Source organism: Pseudorasbora parva, chromosome 10, assembly GCF_024679245.1.
Source record: "Pseudorasbora parva isolate DD20220531a chromosome 10, ASM2467924v1, whole genome shotgun sequence".
NCBI lineage: Eukaryota > Metazoa > Chordata > Actinopteri > Cypriniformes > Gobionidae > Pseudorasbora > Pseudorasbora parva.
Window position 1 is genome coordinate 38,647,957 of NC_090181.1, and position 19,825 is coordinate 38,667,781.

At 38.9% G+C, this 19,825-nt stretch overlaps 1 protein-coding gene across 1 annotated transcript; it reads right to left on the minus strand.

Moving 5' to 3' along the window:
• Positions 1–224: 224 nt before the first annotated feature.
• Positions 225–16,284, minus strand: clic5a (chloride intracellular channel 5a). The gene is made up of 6 exons (XM_067456041.1): positions 16,002–16,284; positions 13,202–13,311; positions 2,161–2,286; positions 1,971–2,077; positions 1,566–1,747; positions 225–1,164 (listed from the first exon to the last, which is right to left on the minus strand). The coding sequence occupies exons 1-6, from the start codon at positions 16,050–16,052 to the stop codon at positions 1,000–1,002; spliced, it is 741 nt and encodes a 246-aa protein (XP_067312142.1). The 5' UTR covers positions 16,053–16,284; the 3' UTR covers positions 225–999.
• Between the last annotated feature and the right edge of the window lie 3,541 nt (positions 16,285–19,825).

Consider the following 19,825-nt stretch of genomic DNA (forward strand, 5'->3'; position numbering starts at 1 on the left):
GAGCTACAACAATTTAAACTATACGTGTAGAATGGTTTACTAACCTTTATTTTCTGTCATGAGCATGACAAATCGATAAACGTCGTCTCACAAAACGCGGAAGGATACAAAAAGGCGCTTGATTTACTTGAATTTCCGATTAGAAAAGCAGTTCCGCACATGATATATATATATTCGTTTTGCAGTAGGCTATGACACGTGACCAAACACAAAAGAAGCATCACAAGCTTTATAAAAATATATTTTATAAGAGACCATTAATATAGTTATTGAGTTCAAATATATGACAAATTCCAGACAGGGCTACTAGAGATACCTGAGATCTAAACAAGTTCCTATTTTGTTTGATGACTTGATTTGATTATAGAAACAGATTAATCTATTATCTAAATATCAGCCTATTTTGTGCCAGTATTTGTATAAGCTGCAGAATGAGTCCAGTTAAAATAGCTCAGCTTCATTAATGTAGCCACTAGGTGGTGCTGTGTGCCAATTCTAAACTATTTAGATTTCATTCATGTTCTTTTTCTCCTTCAGAAATGTACAAACATTAACCATAATAAATACTAAAGTTAAATATTTCAATATCTCAGATAAGGCACAAATTTGTATCAGGCTACTGTTTCACAAGCTAGCAAAAATAATTTATGCAACACAAAAAAGTCAAGGGCTTTGCAGCAAGAATTTGACTTTAAACAAAGAGCATCACCATCCAACCCTGAAAAGTTGTAGAGAAACAGTGGCACAGTGTTTTTTTTTCTAGACCGTCATAGATAGCGACACTAATAGAGCAGTTTATGTCACTTAGCCTACAGACAGTAAACATAATGGCAATAGTATTACTGGAAGTACACACAAGCGTGATGAGGGCAGGGAACAGTTTAGCCAGAATATTACAGGACTAAGCCAATATGGCAAAATCTGCTCAATAACTGCTGAAAAATCATTCTCTTTCACCAGTTTTACACATGATTATTAGAGTCATTGCTTGGTGTGTGTTCATTTGCCCGGCCGCTTGGCCACATCCTGATAGGCCAGTTCAATCTCTCTGTCTGCCGCACAGGTGTTGGTGAATTCATCTCGTGCATAGGCGTTCTGCAGGTACCTCCAGACTCCACTCAACTCTGATGGAATCTCAAAGTTACGGAATTTCTTAGAAACCACCTGAATGTGGGAAGACAAATAATGATGAGTCGAAACAACTGACACAATTGATATTCTAAAAAAATCCTCCTAAAACACTTTATATCTTATGTCATTTTGCTTCTATCTTGATTTAAGAATCTTTAGATATTTAACTGAAAAACTAGCCAGAATACAGAGTAAGAAAAAGGTGTTATTCTCAAATTAGTGTAATTAAATGATCAGGATCCCCTTATGGCAACTTGCCTCACTGTATCTTTTATTCCTGGCAGTAAGTGTTCAAAAAACTTATATTATTATTATTTTATTGCATTGAAATTATATTCAGTGCAATAAAGACACTCCTAGGTCGTTTCAGGAATCATCAGTATTTTATCTTGCACTAAGTGATCATTACACCAGATCTCCCAGCGGTACGTCACCTTCACTACGTGCAGTTTAGGGAGGAGGTTGCAGTCTGCGAGCGTTAATTCACTGCCGTCCAAGTACTTGCGGTTGGAGCACTTTTCCTCCCCTGTACCATCGGCATCAATCTCGTCCGGGAGAGGGGAGTTAAGGAAGTTGTCCAGTTTCTTCAGAGCTTTCAGTAGCCCCTTCTCCAGACCTACGCAGCCAAAAGTTTGATATGTGCTTGTGCTGAATGTTTTTATCTGAAGAAATATAGTGACTTTAAGTCAAGACAATCCCTGTAAAGGCCTAGCGTAATGTGAATGAGCTTTGGATTACATGTGGCTCCATATTTTTCAGTTGACAGCAGAGCATGCATAAAGAGCTGTAGATATTCCTTCAACCTGTCTAATAAGTTATAAAGCAGACGTTAAACTCACTTGCGTTGGCTTCTGGCTTTGTGTTCTTGATGTAGGCTGAGAACTTTGCAAAGATGTCATTTCCTGCTGTATTTGACTCCTTGTTCTTTGCAGCCAGTTTTGGATACCTTGAGAAGTGGAAAAAACAAAACAAAACGCTGTTCACATTGCATAAACAATCAATCCATCTATCAGCATCCTGTCAACCTACTTAGGGGGTGCTAGCATCTCTTCCAAGAATTCCTCGATTTTGTTGATGTCTGTCCGCACCTCTCCATTGAAGGTAAGGAATGGCGGGGGAGTTCCAGGAGCAAGGTTATGAAGATCAGCTGGTTTCCTTGAAGAAATATGATCATTAAACAATGTAGAAGAGAAAGTGATTTCTGCAGACCAATTAAAAGCACAGTTTTTTTTTCCGCTATGTTAATGTATTTCCAACTGAAACAGGATATTTGAGTTGGACAAACATGATTCTAAAGCAAAGGTTTTCAACAAGGGTGCCTCAACAAACTTCCATGGGGGCCTGAAGGTGTCTTTTAAATAATTCAAAATAAGATAAAACAAGCATTAAACTAAGCCAAAATAACTCAATTCAAGACATTTATTATTTTATTTACTAGAATTGGAAGACCAGAATAGGGTTAATGCGGGTAAAGTGTGTTCTGTGCTCAAAAGGTTTACGCATGCAGAGCATATAAATTGTCTTTGATTAAAGATATACTTTTTCTGTAAATTATAAAATAGTTTTGGTTGATGTAATATGACTGTAACTGGGTGTGACCGCACCTCAAAGGAGGTCTCCCTAAAGGTGAAATGTAGAAAACCAGTTAACATAAGATTTTAATTTCTAACTCATGAGGTTGCTCACAAATATTATTGTGACAGGTCCTGTTTTGTTTGTTGCTACAGCTAAAATGGAATAAAGGGAATAAAATGTAAAGAATATATAGAAGAAGATGGCCATCAGCCCAGAGGAGTCTCTACGCGGCTCTCAACCTCTACACTGACACTGACAACATCTTCCTTTACATCTTAGGCATTGTAGGTCACACTAGGGACTGATTGCACCCCCTTCCTGTGAAAAAAGGGAAGTACAGTCTGCTTTACCCGTAATGATGCATCGCCTCACTTTTCCTCATATTCTTAATTTTAGCTGCAAGTTTAACAAAAAAGCCACACTTTATCTGCATTCATATGAGGCAGCTCAATTTTAAAGGTGTGATTGCTATCCCTGGGATAGTCATAAATTAATAAAATAGTAAAACTTTTAAAACGTTTGTCAGGACTCAGGTTTGATATGTCCCCTTTCTCTTGCACTACTCTTTTTTTCTGCACATTTTTCAATCAGCTGTTTATTATTTTCTCTTTGATTTATCCGCTATTTAATCTGCTGTTTTCTTTCTTTCCTTTGACGGTGTGTTGTTTCCTGTACAACTCACGTACCTTTCGTTGTTCTCTTAACTAGTTTCTCGGTCTTGTCGTTTGGTGTTTTCTTTCCTATGTCTTTGTCATCTTCCCAGTTCTTCCTTTGGATTCTCGGACTGTTTGAACTCTTGGAAAAGCGGATAATCCATCCTGGTCCTGAATTTAAGCATTGATTAGTGTCTTGTACTTCTGGCCTTCTCCCCTGCTTTGGTTGCCTGTCTAGACTGATCTTTGTTAACGACGCTAATTCTCTGTTTGCTTGCTGTTCGTCTGTATTTTTACTTCTCTTCTGCCTGATTCTCATCCTAGCTATCCCCTCAGACCAGACGCTTTACCGTCATGGTTCATCGGTTCACTGGCTCGCCCTCGTGTGTTTATTGTGAGGCGTTGTTGGGTTGAGCGCTCATCATTATCAGCATCAGCTGTTCGTCATTAGCGCTCTATTTAACGTGTGTCTTCGTGTCCTGTTTGTCAATTTGTTGCAGACGTCCGGATCTGCATGGTCTCTGCCCTCTGCTCTCCGACTCGCAGGACAGTGTTTCCAGGAATTCTGAATTTTCCTGTTTATCTTCCCGTTTTCTGCCTGACTTTATTTCTACCTATTGTGGTCCTTGCTTCACTAAGTCTGCTCGTGATTCCTTGTGCTTTTGCCTGTGCACGAACTGAGTCTGCCCATGATTCCTTCGTCTTCTGCCTGTGCATGAGTTTCTGAGTATCTGTAAAATAAACATTCTTTTGCACTTGCAACTGGATCTTCTGTTTTTCCTACAGTGTTTCATGACAGAATGAACTGACCAACATGGATCGAGCAAGAGAGCCAACCAGGATTTTGAGGGAACGTTACGATGTAGAATGGCTCAGAATACTTCCTCCTGGAGCCAACGACTTTCATGGGTAGAGTACGCACATAACCTGTTACCAGTATCATGCACGGGTCTTTCGTCTTTTAAGTGTAGTATAGGTTACCAACCACTTTTATTTCCAAGTCTGGAATCTGAAATCGCGGTCCCCTCTGCTTACGCCTAAGCCTGTGAGACTCTTCTTCATGTGGGAGCACGCACCAAGGCTCAGGCTGACCGCCACCGGCTAAAGCCTCCCGTATACGTTGTTGGTCAAAAAGTGTGGCTTTCCTCTAAGAACATTCCCTCCGATCCGTTTGTAATAAGCTAGCACCTAAATTAATTGGCCAGTTTCCTGTCATTAAGAGCCTTAGTCTGGTGACAGTTTACCTTAAATTCCCTTTTGCGTACAAGATGATTCATCCTGTCTTCCATCAAAATTAAACTCGTTATTCATTCTTATATTAATCCGTCAGTCCGGGTTCCTCCCCCGCCACTTCTTATAGATGGGGAACCAGCTTATTCGGTTTGCTGTATTCTGGATGCCAGGCGGAGGGGACAAGGTTTTCAGTACTTGGTGGATTGGGAAGGCTACGGTCTGGAAGAGAGAAGTTTGGTTCCTGCCAAGCACATTCTGGATCCCTTCCTGATAGATGATTACAATCTACAGGTTCTCCCTGGAACGCCAGGAGGCGTTCATAAGGGAGGTGGTGGTGGCACGGTTTATAGGTTCACTGACTCGCCCTCGGTTGTTTGTGCTGCCACGTGGGAATCCCGGGCACCCTGCTGTGATGATTATTAAGGTATTTGATTTGGCAGTGTTTGGTAAAAGGCCTCCTGGAAACTGGCAGCTGGTCGGTAGCAGATTAAGCCCTCAAGTTCAAGACACTTGCCACTTCAAGCGACTGCAACCCAGCAGCACTGGTGCCATGCTTCATGGATGGACTGGTAAAGGATGTTAAAGTTTAGATCTATTCTAATGATCTTCCAGAGCTGCTGGATGACATAAGTAACTTGCCTTTCACCTCGATTCTCAGATGGAGCTGAGATGCAGATTCCGGGGACATTCTAGCAGGTCATGGTCCAAACACTTTTCTTCACCTTTTGCTTGCAGAGTTCACAGTGGGGTCCTGGCGGGCAGCACCTCTATCTCCCTATCAATTGGTTCTCATACCTATCTACCTCTTTGAGTATTGCATAATGGATCTCTCAATAAATGCTCTGTTTTCCAAATTTTGTCAATGTCAGAAAAGTCTCCCCATTCATAATCTCTCCTCTTCAATCATTGCTCATTCCCTCAACATACATCATCTTATGGCTGTTAATCAAATCACCAACCTGGTGAGTTTGGTTACTACTGGGAATCACCAGGAATCATTTGTTATTGTTTTTTTAATTCCCCTTTTATTCCCATTGTTTCGGGAAATCCTTGGCTTTCCACTCATTATTCTCATATTAACTGGGCAGATAACAGATATCTTGTCTTGGAGACCTTATTGTCATGCTACCTGCCTTGTATCTGTTCTCTGTTCTGTTTCTTCTTCTGTGTTGCAGGAGAAGTGGGTGGATTTGATTTTAGTTCCTGTAATGTACGACAATCTGCCGGGCGGTCTTTAGTCTGTTTTTTACTCCTCATCAGATGGACTCCTCCATCCCAGCACTTGTCCTTATTGCAGAATGCCTTTTTTCCTTGTCTGGTCCTGAATGGGCGGCCATGGAGAAATATTTATCTGAATCTCTGCCAGCCGGCTTGATCCATCCTTCCTCTTCTTCAGTGGGGCAGGATTATTTTTTTGTGAGGAAAAAGGATGGGCTGAATGACAACTATTAAGAACAGGTACCCACTGCCTCTCATGTCTACAGTCTTCAAGGTTTTACAGGGGTCAAGGTTCTCCACAAAACTGGACTTACACAATGCTTACCATCTTGTTCGGATGAAAGAGAAGGATGAGAGAAAGATGGCTTTTAATACCCCTATGGGCATTTTTAATATTTGGTCTGTCCAATGCCCCGGCCATCTTCCAAGCATTATTCAATGATGTACTGAGAAACATTTCAAAAATATCTTTGTATATATGGACATCTTAATATTTTCTTGCTTATTTCAGGTTCACATCCAGTACATGCTCAGTCAGTTGTGATGAAGTGGTGGAAAAGATTTTTACAGACATTGAGGAGGAAAAGGCTGTCTCTGACTGGCTTTCGTAAAGCGCTTCAGCAATTCTTAGGCTTTGCCAATTTTTATTGGTGCTTTATTTGGTATTTCAGCTAGTTAGCAGTCCCTCTGACTGTGTTAACTTCCAACAAGGTAACATTTAGCTGATCTGATGCCGCCCATGCAGGTTTAGATTAAAATAAATTCTAGGTTTACTACTGCCCTGGTTCTGATAATGCCGGATACGTGGTGGAGGTGGACGCGTCAGAGGTGGGTGTCAGAGCAGTTTTTTTTTTGTCAAAAATCCCCTCATGGTAATAAGTTGCATCTGTGAGCTTATTCACATCGTCTCCCATAAAATGGAATTACGACATCAGCAACAGAAAGCTGCTGGCAGTGCATCTAGCTGGAGGGGGTAGCGGTTCCATTTCTTTTGTGGACCGATCACAGGAACTTGGAATATATTTGTTCTTCAGGAGCTTAAATTTTGTGCTGTCTTATAGGCCAGGCTCTACAAACAGAAAGCCTAACGCTCTGTCTTCATTGCCTAACGATGTGCTTCTTTCCAATACTTTTCTGCCTTCGAGGGCAAATGGTGAGGCCGTAACTTGGGGTGTCAAGGAGCAGGTCAGGCAATGTTCCTAAGGGCTGTCCTGCTGTCTGTTACTTTTGCCTGAGATGTTCTACACTGCCGTCTTGCAGTGGGGTCACTTCTCCAAACTAACGTGCCGCCATGGTGAGAGGAGGTCACTGACAGCCATCCATCAAAATTTTTGGTGGCTGGCCATGTCGTTTCGTGGGTGCTTGCAAGGTTTGTGCTCAAAACAAGTTTTCCAAAGTGGTCCACTTCCTTCCCATTCCCCTTCCCAAACTCCTCTAGGCTGGGGAGGCGCCCCGGGTGGACATTGACCACGTCTTCTGGATTCATGGCCTTGGAGGACGTGGTCTCTGACAGGGGGCCCAAGTTCATTTTACACTTTTGGAGGGAATTCTGTCGGCAGCTAGATGCCTCTGCCAGTCTGTCCTCAGGGTTCCATCTAGAGACCAAAGGCCAGACCAATCATGCAAACCAGGATTTTGAGCGGATGCTCCAATGTCTGGCCTCCCATTACCCATTTACCTAGAGTTGGCACCCAGGTTTATTGGGCCATACCCTATTAAGGTCATCAGTCCGTTAGCGGTGCGGCTTCAGCTGCCCCACCGTCTCTGTCGTGTCTACCCTGTCTTTCATGTTCCTCATGTAAAACCTGTCTGGCATTCTCCCCATGTGTATGTTGGTTGCCTGTTGTGACAAGCATCCTGAGTGCACTTCAGCGGTGCCTATAATTACTTCTCCTCATTCAATCAGCAGCCACGAGCAGGCACTGATCAGCCACACCTGTGCTTCATTAAGCAGAGAGAATATAAGCAGAGGACGAGAAGGAAATGGTGAGCTAGTTCTCATCTGCAAGAGATGATGATATTGTGTTCTCTTTGTCTCTGCTTCTCTCCGGATTCAAGTGAGGACTGACCGATCAGGACTGCCCTTCTGACACTGGAAAACCACAGACTTCTGCACCTTTGTCATTTCATCATCCCTTATCCACAGTACTTCTCACTTCAAGACATTTTGTGTTAAATAAAACCCACTGTTTGGAATGATCTTTGTTAATGCCACTGCCTGTCACTTATCACGGACATGGATTTATTCTGTTTGCCAGGTTTTGACATCTCACCTACCTGATTCTCCTCCTTACTTTCCCCTTGGACCAGATGCTTTATGGACTTACTATCTATTTTTGACTATTGCCTTGCCTTTATTCTCTCTTCTATTAGGCTGAGCCCGGACCTGAACCTGAAACCTGAACAACATTTATTTTTTTTATATTTTCTTCTAATCTTGACAAAACACATATTTCCGGAAAAGTCTGAGACTCAAGATTTCATATTTTGTAAATGTGTAATGATATAAGTGATATTGTGAGAGAAATGTATTAGTTTGTTGCAGAAGAACACATAAATCAAATTTTTTAATGGAATGTGGTAACACCCGGTGGCCATTTTTGGTATAGCGCCAAAACTCAAAGGAACTACAATTTTTAGAACACAACTTCATTAGACATATGGCTTTGATATTATATCAATTTTAAAGTAAAAAAAAAAAATGGTAAAATATATTTTATATATTAAAAGCAACCATAATGCCAAAAGCAGATTTTAAATAGGACTGGCTGGATATTGATACGGATGTCCCGATTCTATTTGATTACAATCTCAGTTTGATTCAGTAAAAAAATGTCCTACCACAAAAGAATTATAAATAAAAAAAGTTACCCATGTAACACTACTGTCTGACCATTGGCATATTTAGCGGGTGGAACAAATATACAAATGAAATAAACAACCCATTCTCACTCCCAAGGCGTCAAAAACCGAAGCATGGTCAAGTGCCTTCCGCGTCACAATAAAGACGCTAAAGGTGCCCCAAGGCGGCATGTTTCGACGCGCTGGGTGTTCCATTCATTTCAGTGAGAAACCTTTGGCATCATACACAGACGCGCTGGGTATTAGTAATGTTATTGCCATGGTGAAATTGTATTAGTTTATAATTTTGCCATTATGACATGTTGTAGTGTGTTTTTCAATTTAATCAGCAAGCATAATTTTATTTACATTTATTTTATTTACGCTATTTAGACATGCTTAACATGTAACCCAACCCCATCCCATCCCTAAACCTACCCATTTGTCTGAACATGATATAAAACACAGGATATAGCCTGACATATACGACTGCATACACAAGTTATTCAAAAAAAGTTAAATAATCCAAGTTTTCCGAGGCCAAACGATTGATTTGTATGAAGAAAATCCCCAAAAGCGATCAGCATCTCCATCCGCAGAAGATCATCAACAAACACAATCAAATTTCAAATATTGGCGCCGGTTACGTGAGATTTCATAGCGAAATTGCATTGGCTCTCGTATGTCTTGTGACCAATTGCGTCATTACGTCAGCATTGATTGTAAAATGTCATTGGCTCTCGTGTGTCTTGTGACCGATTGCGTCATGCTCAGGAGTCTTTTGAATTATTTGAATGAGAAATGAATGAGTTCGTTCACGGGGCAGCGGGATCATCATTTCAGCGATTAAAACATCAAGATCGACTCTGTTCTTCACATGAAGATATCGTATGACTTCAGAAGACTTGGAATGCAACATGAGTTAATACTGTTATACTGCTTTGGTCAGTTTTTGCAATAAATACCTGTGACTGTACATTTATTTGCCTGGTATGTGTTTTATATTGTTTAGATATGGGTAGGTTTAGGGTAGGAGTGGAGTTAGTTGCTCCAAAATATAAAAGTAGCCTTTAAATATTAATAAAATCATGTCTGCTTTTATAAACGCAAATAATTAAATGCGTCTGTTTATGACGCCAAAGGTTTATCATTGTAATGAATGGAGCACCCAGCGCGTCGCAAAATGACGCCCAGGGGCACCTTTAGCGTCTTAATTGTGACGCGGAAGGCACTTGACTATGCTTCGGATTTTGACGCCTTGGGAGTGAGAACGGGTTGAAATAAACAGTGCTTTTCAGGTTTTACAGATATTTTTAACAGTAGTTTTCAGGTAGGCCTACATTAATTGAATAAAGTAATTAAATGCAATATAACACTACATAGTCTGTAGAAATTAAATATAGATGAATCATTTTTCTTTGTCTTTTGTTGTTTGATTAACATTAAAATGTTAATCGATCCAGTATACTACTGTACAAATGTGTGACTGTTTACGTTCACTTAAGACATAAATGAAGGACACTCGCCAAGACGGGCATTTTGATCAACATATGAATTTGTCCGTTCAAACGCAAAAAGACGATAAGGAGAATTCAATTCGGCATTCAGGCTGAGATGTCATGTCTGAGAACGAAGCAGCTTTCTGGGCACGGATGTGTGCGGCTGTGTCTCACACACATCTCACACAGAGTACGAGTACAACATTTAGTTCTTTTTTACATTTTCTTGCATTTGAATATTGCCAAGACTACTAGGTGTGAAAGTAACTGGTCCTACTCAACTTACTCCAAGGGGATTCGAACCAGGGTCTCCGGCGAGGGAGGCGAGTTCGCTAATAACAACGCTAAAGACTGCAGCTGCTAGCATCAGTCGCTAGCACCCCTCTTGAGGCCAGGGGACTGAGGTTTACACGCACAGCTCTTACTGGCCTACGTCCGTTACTAGTGTTGTAGTCAAGACCACCTAAACCAAGACAAGACCAAGACTTTGAAGGGCCGAGACCAAGACAAGACCAAGACTTTGAAGGGCCGAGACCAAGACAAGACCAAGACTTTGAAGGGCCGAGACCAAGACAAGACCAAGACTTTGAAGGGCCGAGACCAAGACAAGACCAAGACTTTGAAGGGCCGAGACCGAGTCAAGACCAAGACCAAGACAGGGCGAGACAGAGTCAAGACCAAGACCAGTGCATGTCCCCACGCTTATGATAAAATGTGGAATATATATATGATTGGCACTTCTCTCGTATGTGTGGGTGTGTAAGTGTACCATGAGAGAAGTTTTGATCAAATAATCAAAAGGCATTGCAGCTTTGTGGGAATTAATATTTTTCTTCTATAAGCAAATAACACTTAACTTTTCGTCAATGGGAGGCACTGAAGACGACATGTCCATATTGTTTACAGTCTATGGTGGACACAAACACCAAACTGACACTGACAGAGTTTTGTGTTTTGTTTTGTGAAAAGTGCTCACTCCCATTTTAAAACTCAAAGTTCCCTAAAAATGATAATCTCGTTGAGGTATTAATCTCAGACACAGTCCATTATGTCTGAAATGAATGTGAATAACAGGAGGTGGAATATGTATCATACAGATATGCATTAGTATGCTGCTTAAGCAAATTATTTTATATATGTACATATTTTTCATTTACAATTTGAAAATGTTATTGTGCAGCTTTATTGTGCAACAACAAGGAAAAGAAACCCTGTACTTGCATTTTTTGATTAACTACAGTTTGATTGAACAAATATCTCAAATGTGCAGGGTTTTTCCTGAGTCAAAAATGGTCTTTGGTGGTGGCTGATAGACCTACACACACACACACACACACACACACACACACACACACACACACACACACACACACACACACACACACACACACACACACACACACACACACACACACACACACACACACACACACACACACACACGCAATTTTTAAAAAAATGCAACGAAACAATATTTTTTAATTATCTTATGTTATATCTCACATAAGATAATAATATTATGTATGATCTCTTATCTTGATGTTTCTTTTGTTCCAACATGTTGAATTGTTTTGGTATATAATCATATCAATATTAGAAATAGCATTAACAGTTAACAAATAGCCACATTTTCTGCCATATACAATTTAATAAAATGATCAGCTAGCTAAAAACAACTTTGTTCTGTTTTCACCTCACTCCAGTCTAAACTAAATGATTTTAGACTATTTATTTTACTACACATTCAACATACATAAGCTGAAATACTGTAGATAGTTAAAACTAATAATTCTTACTCTCCACTCTTGCTAAATTGGGTAAGCGCACTTGTGTTCTCATTTCTGAGGTGTTCTGAGTAAATGATTAAACCGATTCGTTCAGTTCATTGTTGAACAGATCAGTTCGTATTACCGTCGTTAAAATTATTCGGTTCAAATGAGTCATTCGGTCGTGAATCGGACATTAGCAGACCCGCTGTGTGTGAATCACGGCTGTTAGAACATTGCGGAAGGTTTGTCACACAGAAAACACTTTATAACTGGATAGAAATTGTTTCCTGTTTATTTAATATACGATTTATGTCAGCTGTTTAGCTGGTCAAACGTTATTTTAACGCAATTCACACAGAGCGGTACTTTAAAACAGTTGTCCGAAGTCCGAACGCACAACGTTCAACATGGATTCGGTTTTCTGAACTTTTGATTTCGATTAATATGTGAAGTATGAGAGAGAGCTTATGTGCTTATTTTGAAAACAGAGAGAGTGCGCGCAGGGTGGAGTTCTCTGCTCTTTGTATGACTTCAGCTGTGGTCTTGACCGGTCTTGAGACAAAATCCCGAGTCATCTTCGCCCGAGACCGAGTAAAAATGCGGTCGATACCGAGACGAGACCAAGACCTTTAAAAAGTGGTCTCGAGACCAAGACCGATCTCGAGTAATACAACACTATCCGTTACACTCACCCCCTAAACTTCACTCCCATCTGGGCCACGGCACCAAATGCAACCTGTCCTACTCCGCCCAGTTCGAAGGGACTTGAACCGGCATCTCCGGTGTGGGAGGCGGGCACGCTAACCAGGATGCTAAAGACCGCAGTCGCTAGTAAGGCTTAAATGCAGAGGTCTTACTTGCCTACAGTACGTCTGTTACACAAATTATAAACTTTCGCAACAATGCAGAACTGGCCTGATCAGGCCAGTGAAAGTTCCTTCAGTTATTCGGAATGTCTTTCATGCTAAAAGGTGCACTTGCATCTGCCATATTAAGCACTAAATAAATGATACTCTCCCTGTTGTAACATTGCACAAGGTAAATAAGAGGATTACATCTGGTGGAGAAGACTAGAAATAAGATTCACATAAATAAGATATTATGTTCAATGTTTGCAAAAAATAAAAATGGAAAAAAAATTGATTCATGGCTTTTGAGAATCAATATTGAACTGACCTTGGTTTGAAGGAAAAAAAATATTATTTGATATTATTTTATTATTGATATTAATACTATTTGCCCAGCTCTAATTAAAAAACAACAACAACTTTAATGTCATTACCTTTTCAGATCGACAGTTGTGACGTTGAACACAACACCCTTAAGCCACAGGACCATAAAAAGCCTTTGAGAGAAAGGACAGTTTCCGATACTTTCACCATCGCTGCCAGCCTGAGGAACACAAACCAAACTCAATGCATGCACATCATCTACAGTAAGAGAATATGAATAAGATAATTATGACACATATTTAAGTCCAATATTTTTGCAGGCAGGAATTTTCTTTAAACAAGTCACCCAAGATAAACATTTAAATGATATAAGTAAGTAGTACTTCCTAAATCTTTGTAGAACTGTTTAAAACTTTCTGAACTTTCTAGAATGGTTGAGAACTTTCTAGAACTTTAAAGGGCGATTAAGAATTTCTGGAACTTTCTAGGGCTGTTGAGAACTTTCTGGGATGTTTTAGAACTTGAACAATCCAAATCTTGGCATAGGATAGAGGGGCACAGAGAGAGCAAGAGAGATATGAGCAATATGAGCAAGCTTTATGAGCAAACAACTCAACTTGATACTTTTTGATATTTGTTTCAGTATCACACAAGATAAATGTTCTACCTTACAGAAGAACAAACCTATCTGGACCAATGATTTTGTGATTTCAGCAATCACATAGAAGCAGAGGAAGGGTGCAGAATGCCGCTCCAAATGCAAAAGTCAAAGGAAGAAAGGAGTGAATAGTGGAAATTTCCATAAAACTCACAAAATGATTTAAGAATTTAAAATCTTCCATAATTTTGTGACTTATGTGGAAATTTCCACTATGCTAATTTATTTCTTTGATATCTGCTCCAAGAAACTGGTAGAATCCTAAAATGTCCATTTTGAGTGGCATTCTGCACTTTTATTAGTAGTGAAGATTCTTCTAAAAATGATTAATATTATCTTATACTATTATCTTATAATATTATATTATGTTTGTTGTTGTAAATCAGCTATGTAAAAATAAATGCAATTATGTGTGTGCATACATTTTTGCATTGATGATTTATGACAAGGTAATCCATTGTCAGTAGTTTAATAATCTAACATTTGAAATGTGCACTAATGATGACACTCACAAGTCTTTTTATTATTACATTTATTAATCTCACAAACGCAGATAATGCATGTGCGTGTCATTAAGGCAAATGTGAGATTATTAAACCCCAGAAAGTCATTCACCATTCAGTGCATGATTTGTAATCTTCAGAACAATAGTACGCATTACAAAGAACCAATCGGATTCGGTGCCAATTTTCCATATCTGAAATTAGAAGAACACGCTATCCAATAGCGTCCTTAAACTGGGACAGTAACCTGAGCCGGTCATCAGATCCACGCTTGAGCTAAATTATACATGGAAATTCCATTACCTGCCCCATTAGCCCACAGCAAAGGGGTTTGGGGTCATACTGTACCTGTCAACAGAACTTAGCTAGACATCATACTCGGCACCTAAATTATCACTTGCTTGGATAAAATGCTCAGAGGTTAGTTTTCAAGCACCCGTCTGAGTTAAACAGTCAACGCTTGATTGGCTCAGATCAAATGTCCAACTTATTGCTAATGTTACACCTCACACACAGAGGCATTTACTGTATGCGACATGAACGTTTTTCCAATCTGACATTAATCAATCACCCCAACTTCATACCTTCCCACGGGATAAAAGATATCCAGAGCAAAGACTAAATATAAATGCATTATTAAAGTTATTTAGATTAAACTGCTCTTAGCATGTTTTATGACTCTCTGTGTGGATTTCTGAGTGGCTCATGTCCTCTTAAAAAATAAAGATTCCTTATTGGCATCTTTAATACCATGAAGAACCTCCATATAACCTTTCCATAACAAGGTTCTTCACACTTGATCTGTTCACTATAAGTGATTTGAGTGACCCAAAATGGCTCTTCTCATGTGAAAACTTTTTCGGAATCTTTATGTCAGTAGTTAAAGATGGTTACCAGGACATTTGTATGGTGTTTAGAGGGCTTTTGTATGTTGCAATTTGGTTGCAAGAATGTTCTAGGTGGTTACCTACTAGCTCAATTTAAGATAACTTCTAAATCTCTGTGATCAGTAACATAGTAAGTCTGATTACTTAGTAAAGTACAGGACACATCTCTACAAGAAGACACGTGATTTGAGGAATCATTGATGTCTGTATCACAGTATGTGAAAGTTTAAAACTAAGAGTTCAAATCACTAAACAAATAAGCAACTTGGCAAACATCCTTAAAAAGGATGTATATCAATAATCAGCCACTCTCATGCAGTAAACACATGCCAACAGAGTTTTTCTGTCACTATTAGCTCTATTTATAACTTTGACTCATGCAATAAGACTCCACGTGGAAAAAATCTGACATCATGTGATTATGAATTATGAAGCTGCTAATGTTTTAAATAATGTCTTTATCAACATTTTTATTCTTTTCGCCCTTTCAGCAATTCCAGCTGTTAACATGTCCTCTAAACATCACCACATCTGCAAAACGTAATGCAAAACAAACCACAGTAAGCTGCAGAAGTTCCCTTTTAGCCCTTCAGAGGAATAAGCCCATGAGGTGTTGAGAGAAAGGAAGAAATAATTCAAGAAGAGTTTCTGCTTTGAAATGTTACCTGCCCCCTTTTGAGCCCTGTCCTGGGCCAAACGCCCATCTTAACCTCAGCCGTTGCCAACAAACTTGTCAGAATGATTACAACTTGTTTTCAAAAGTAATGCTGCCATTGAATCCTGTCTGCTGACTATTGATTAAGTGCAAAAAACACAGTAACAGAGCTCATTCCAGATCATTAAAACTTATCTTCAAGCTTACCTTCACAAAAAGCTCAATATCAGGATCTTTGTCCTCCTCATTTGAGGTCATATCGCTTAAACTCACTCAGATTCAGAGTCTGACAGAGAATTGTGAATGTGTAACCTCCTTTTCGTTGGATGCCAGTTTGCTTTCAGGATAGAGACTACTGTGTGTCCTGCAGGGTGTTGTGATGGTCTCTGCTCTGCAACAAGTTGCTGGATGTGCTGTGGTTGTTTTGATTTGGTCCCAGCGGTCAGCTGTCAGTGAGAGCCTCTCGAACTGTCGCAGGAGGGACAAAAATAGCCTCCACGCGGCGCAGGAGCAAAAGGGAGGAGTTCAGTGTCACCTACACCATCATCCGTTCTCAACTCACTGTAGCTCGGGTCCTTTATAGAAATATGATTAATCATATTTCACACCTTCCTTTCAAAACCTGAGTCACAAAATACTGACCTCTCGCAACGCTGGTGTGAAAATCCAAACAGGACTTAGAATTGGCTTGGGTCATTGTGTCAAATCAACCACATTTCTAAAACTTTTTACTTTTAATACAATTTTTTTTCTGATGAAAGCCAATATATTAAATGGTTGGATATTTGCTTACACTGTAAAAAATTATTTAGAAAAAAAGTTACCTGGTTGCCTTAATTTTGAGTTCATTGAAATTAAAATGGAGTTAAGGAACATTTTTTGAGATTCGACAACCTTTATTAAAATATTATTAAAAGATTTTGTAAGCATATTGGGTAATTGTGTGTTTTATTTCTGATGACGCAGTGAAACATGCCAAATTGTGCTATTTTCATGATTTATCAAATTTTTAATGTGGTTCAGATAATAATATTTTGAGTTTCTATTTATTAAACAAATTTCCTTCATTTTATCAACTTAAATTTTTAATTTCAATAAACTCAAAATTGTAAGGCAACCAGGTTACTTACTTTTTTAAGTTAAACCAACAAAAACCAACAAATTAATTTTACAGTGTACTAATAAACAGTTTTTTTAGAGGGGAGGAGGGGTTCAAATGAATATTTTCCTGTGATTTGGTACCAAAACAAAGGCGGAAGAAAATGACTTTGAAAGATGGCAGCATCTTTTTCTTTTTTTTTATTTGAGAGATTGGCAGGTCTATTAAAATCTGTTGACTTTAGAAATCCTTGTTGCATTTTATGCCAATGGTGACAGTTCAAAACAACGAAAAAATGCTTTTACCCCAAAGTTTGTGTGCCTGTAACTTAAAGGTGGGGTAAGTGCTATCTGGTAACCGTTGTTTATATTTCAAATCACCAAAACAAACACGCCCCTACCCCCAAAAGGGTCTCGCCCTATTTTGATAGCGCCGCCCCACACATACGTAACTCAGGCAATGACTATGGCAGAATCTGTGTGTAACTAATCCAGGTCGAATATTCAATGAAAAAGTCATCCCTTCTATCACAAAAACACAAACCGTTCTCATGAACAACTCGATAGTACACGAGCAAGACAGTCCAACTAACGACATATTACAATTATGATAAGATTAGAGTTATAGCGATCACAAAAACACAAACCGTTCTCATGAACAACTCGATAGAACACAAGCACGACAGTCCAGCTAACGACATATTACAATTATGACCGCATAAGGGTTATATAGATCATGAAAAGAGTAAACAAACATATATTAGGAGTATAGTATCTTACTTGTCGGAGACATTGTGTGAGCTGATGCTTGAAGCACACGGTGAGGAGATTGAGGCTCCATACGGTGTGGAAATGAACGGTCTATCATCGCTGAAGTGAGACACAATACGACCACAAATGGACTAACAAGCGAACATGACACACAGGCAGTCAAGCAGCATATATTAGGCTAGTTCTCGGCTAATGTCCGTCATGTGTGACTCGTGTGTTTTGAATAATGACGTGCACAGAGCGAGAGCGAGCGCTCTTCTCACCATCAATAGTAGACACGCCCCTTACCTGCTGATTGGCTACAAGTTTGTTATTCAACTTGGCTCGAGTCCTTTTTCCAATTTTTTTTGATTTTTAGCTGTTTTGAAATAACACTTACCCCACCTTTAAGAAGTAAAGATATCTTTTAGATATTCTTCTGGAATCTGCATTTGTATGACCCTGTAAGGGTTCAATTAAATAGATATGGGGATCTCATTGTGGCTTAATGAATAAATTGTCCCAATCCATGAATATCCCAAATGAATCGGATTAGACCATTAGCATTGCGCAAAAAAAAAAAAAAGACCAAAGACTTTCTATATTTTCCTATTTAAGACCAACGGAAAATTAAAAGTGATTTTTTTTAGACCGATATAGCTAGGAACTATTTTCTGCGTAATATCACTGCGCCGCTTCACCCATGGTACAGCAACAAGTGAATAGTTCCTATCTATATCGGTCGAAAAAATGTCATGTTCCATTGGTCTTAGTACAAGATGTAACCACAGAATGGTCAAGTTTTAAATAGGAAAAATATTATCTTAGAAAATGTAAAGTCTTTAGTAATTTTTGAGCACGATGCTAATGGTCTTATCCGATTCAATGACGTATGCTAAGCTATGCTAAAAGTGCTACCGCCAGATAGAGAGAGATCGGCTGAATGGATTCAAAAACGGTAAAACTCAACTGTTTAACTCTAAGGGACGTGGAAAATAAGGCTATTTTCAAAAAAGTGGAGTGTTCCTTTAACAGCTCTCCTTCACAAAACTTAACATCAGCGCAGTTTTATCATTGCTTGAATATAAAATAATTCAGTACAAGCATTTCAGTGAAATATCATTTTAGTGTCATACCTTTTAAAAAAAAAAAAAAAAAAAAAAAAAAAAGACTGCCACAGTTCAAAAGTAGCCCAATTGGGAAAACCACAGACTTGGCAACCCTGCCTCTGTTTGCGATGACACTGAATGACCCTCTAGTATTCCAGTACTTTTAAGTCTTTCTCCACTCTAAAATCACTTGTTTGCATCACTTTTTTCTCAATGTATTTGAATCAGCTGGTGTTAAGGAGACAAACAATGCAATAACATTAAGATTTTTTAATGTGGCATAAGTGTCCTAATACTTTTTAAGGGGTCACTGTCTCTCAGACCCCAGTCAAGCTCTTAATCATCTGGCAGTTCTTAACGGATGGCGTTCAGTGTGGGTGGGTTATGGGTAAAACATTCCAGTAAGTGCTCTCTAAATATAGAGCCGTAACCTCCCTGAACACTCATTTACACATGATTACTGACCTCAGGACTGTACAGTAACAGTCACACACTAAACTGTTGCTCTGCGCTGAACACCAACTAACTCAATAAGTATTTGTGGTACGTCATATTAGACTACGCACATTATAAAATTCAGTTACACTTTATTTTAGACATAATATTACAGTGTAATTATACATTTAAGTACTGAGTAATATTAATTAACTACATGTACTTAGTATAGGGTAAGAGTAAGGATGAGGGCTAATTGCATGTAATTATGCATAATTTAGTTATTACTACAGTAAAGTGTAACAATGACTGTTACAAAATAAAATGTTACCTACAATTCTAATAAGATAATATTATATATAAGTTTGGGTCAGTAATGTTTTTTTTAAGAAATTAGTACTTTTATTCAGCAGGGATGCACTGAATTGATCAAAGTTGACAAAGAGTTTTATAAATGATGTCACAAAATTCAGCAATTTTAAAATAAATATATGTAAATAAGCTGTTTTTAGTGTCGATAATTTCTTGAGCAGCAAATTTAACAGTCTAACCAATAATTATTCAGACACCTTTTTCACTAATGGGTGGAGGAAACTAGAGTTCATTTTAATGAGTGAGGATAGCAAAATAAAAGTAAGC

What these genes read in the sequence shown, in the direction of transcription:
- clic5a (XM_067456041.1), bottom strand. Translation starts at nt 16,052, where the DNA reads ATGACCTCAAATGAGGAGGACAAAGATCCTGATATTGAGCTTTTTGTG. An exon ending in ATATTGAGCTTTTTGTGAAG is followed by an intron (nt 13,312 to 16,001) that starts GTAAGCTTGAAG and finishes TGTGTTCCTCAG; the next exon opens with GCTGGCAGCGATGGTGAAAG. An exon ending in GAGATGCTAGCACCCCCTAA is followed by an intron (nt 2,078 to 2,160) that starts GTAGGTTGACAG and finishes CCACTTCTCAAG; the next exon opens with GTATCCAAAACTGGCTGCAA.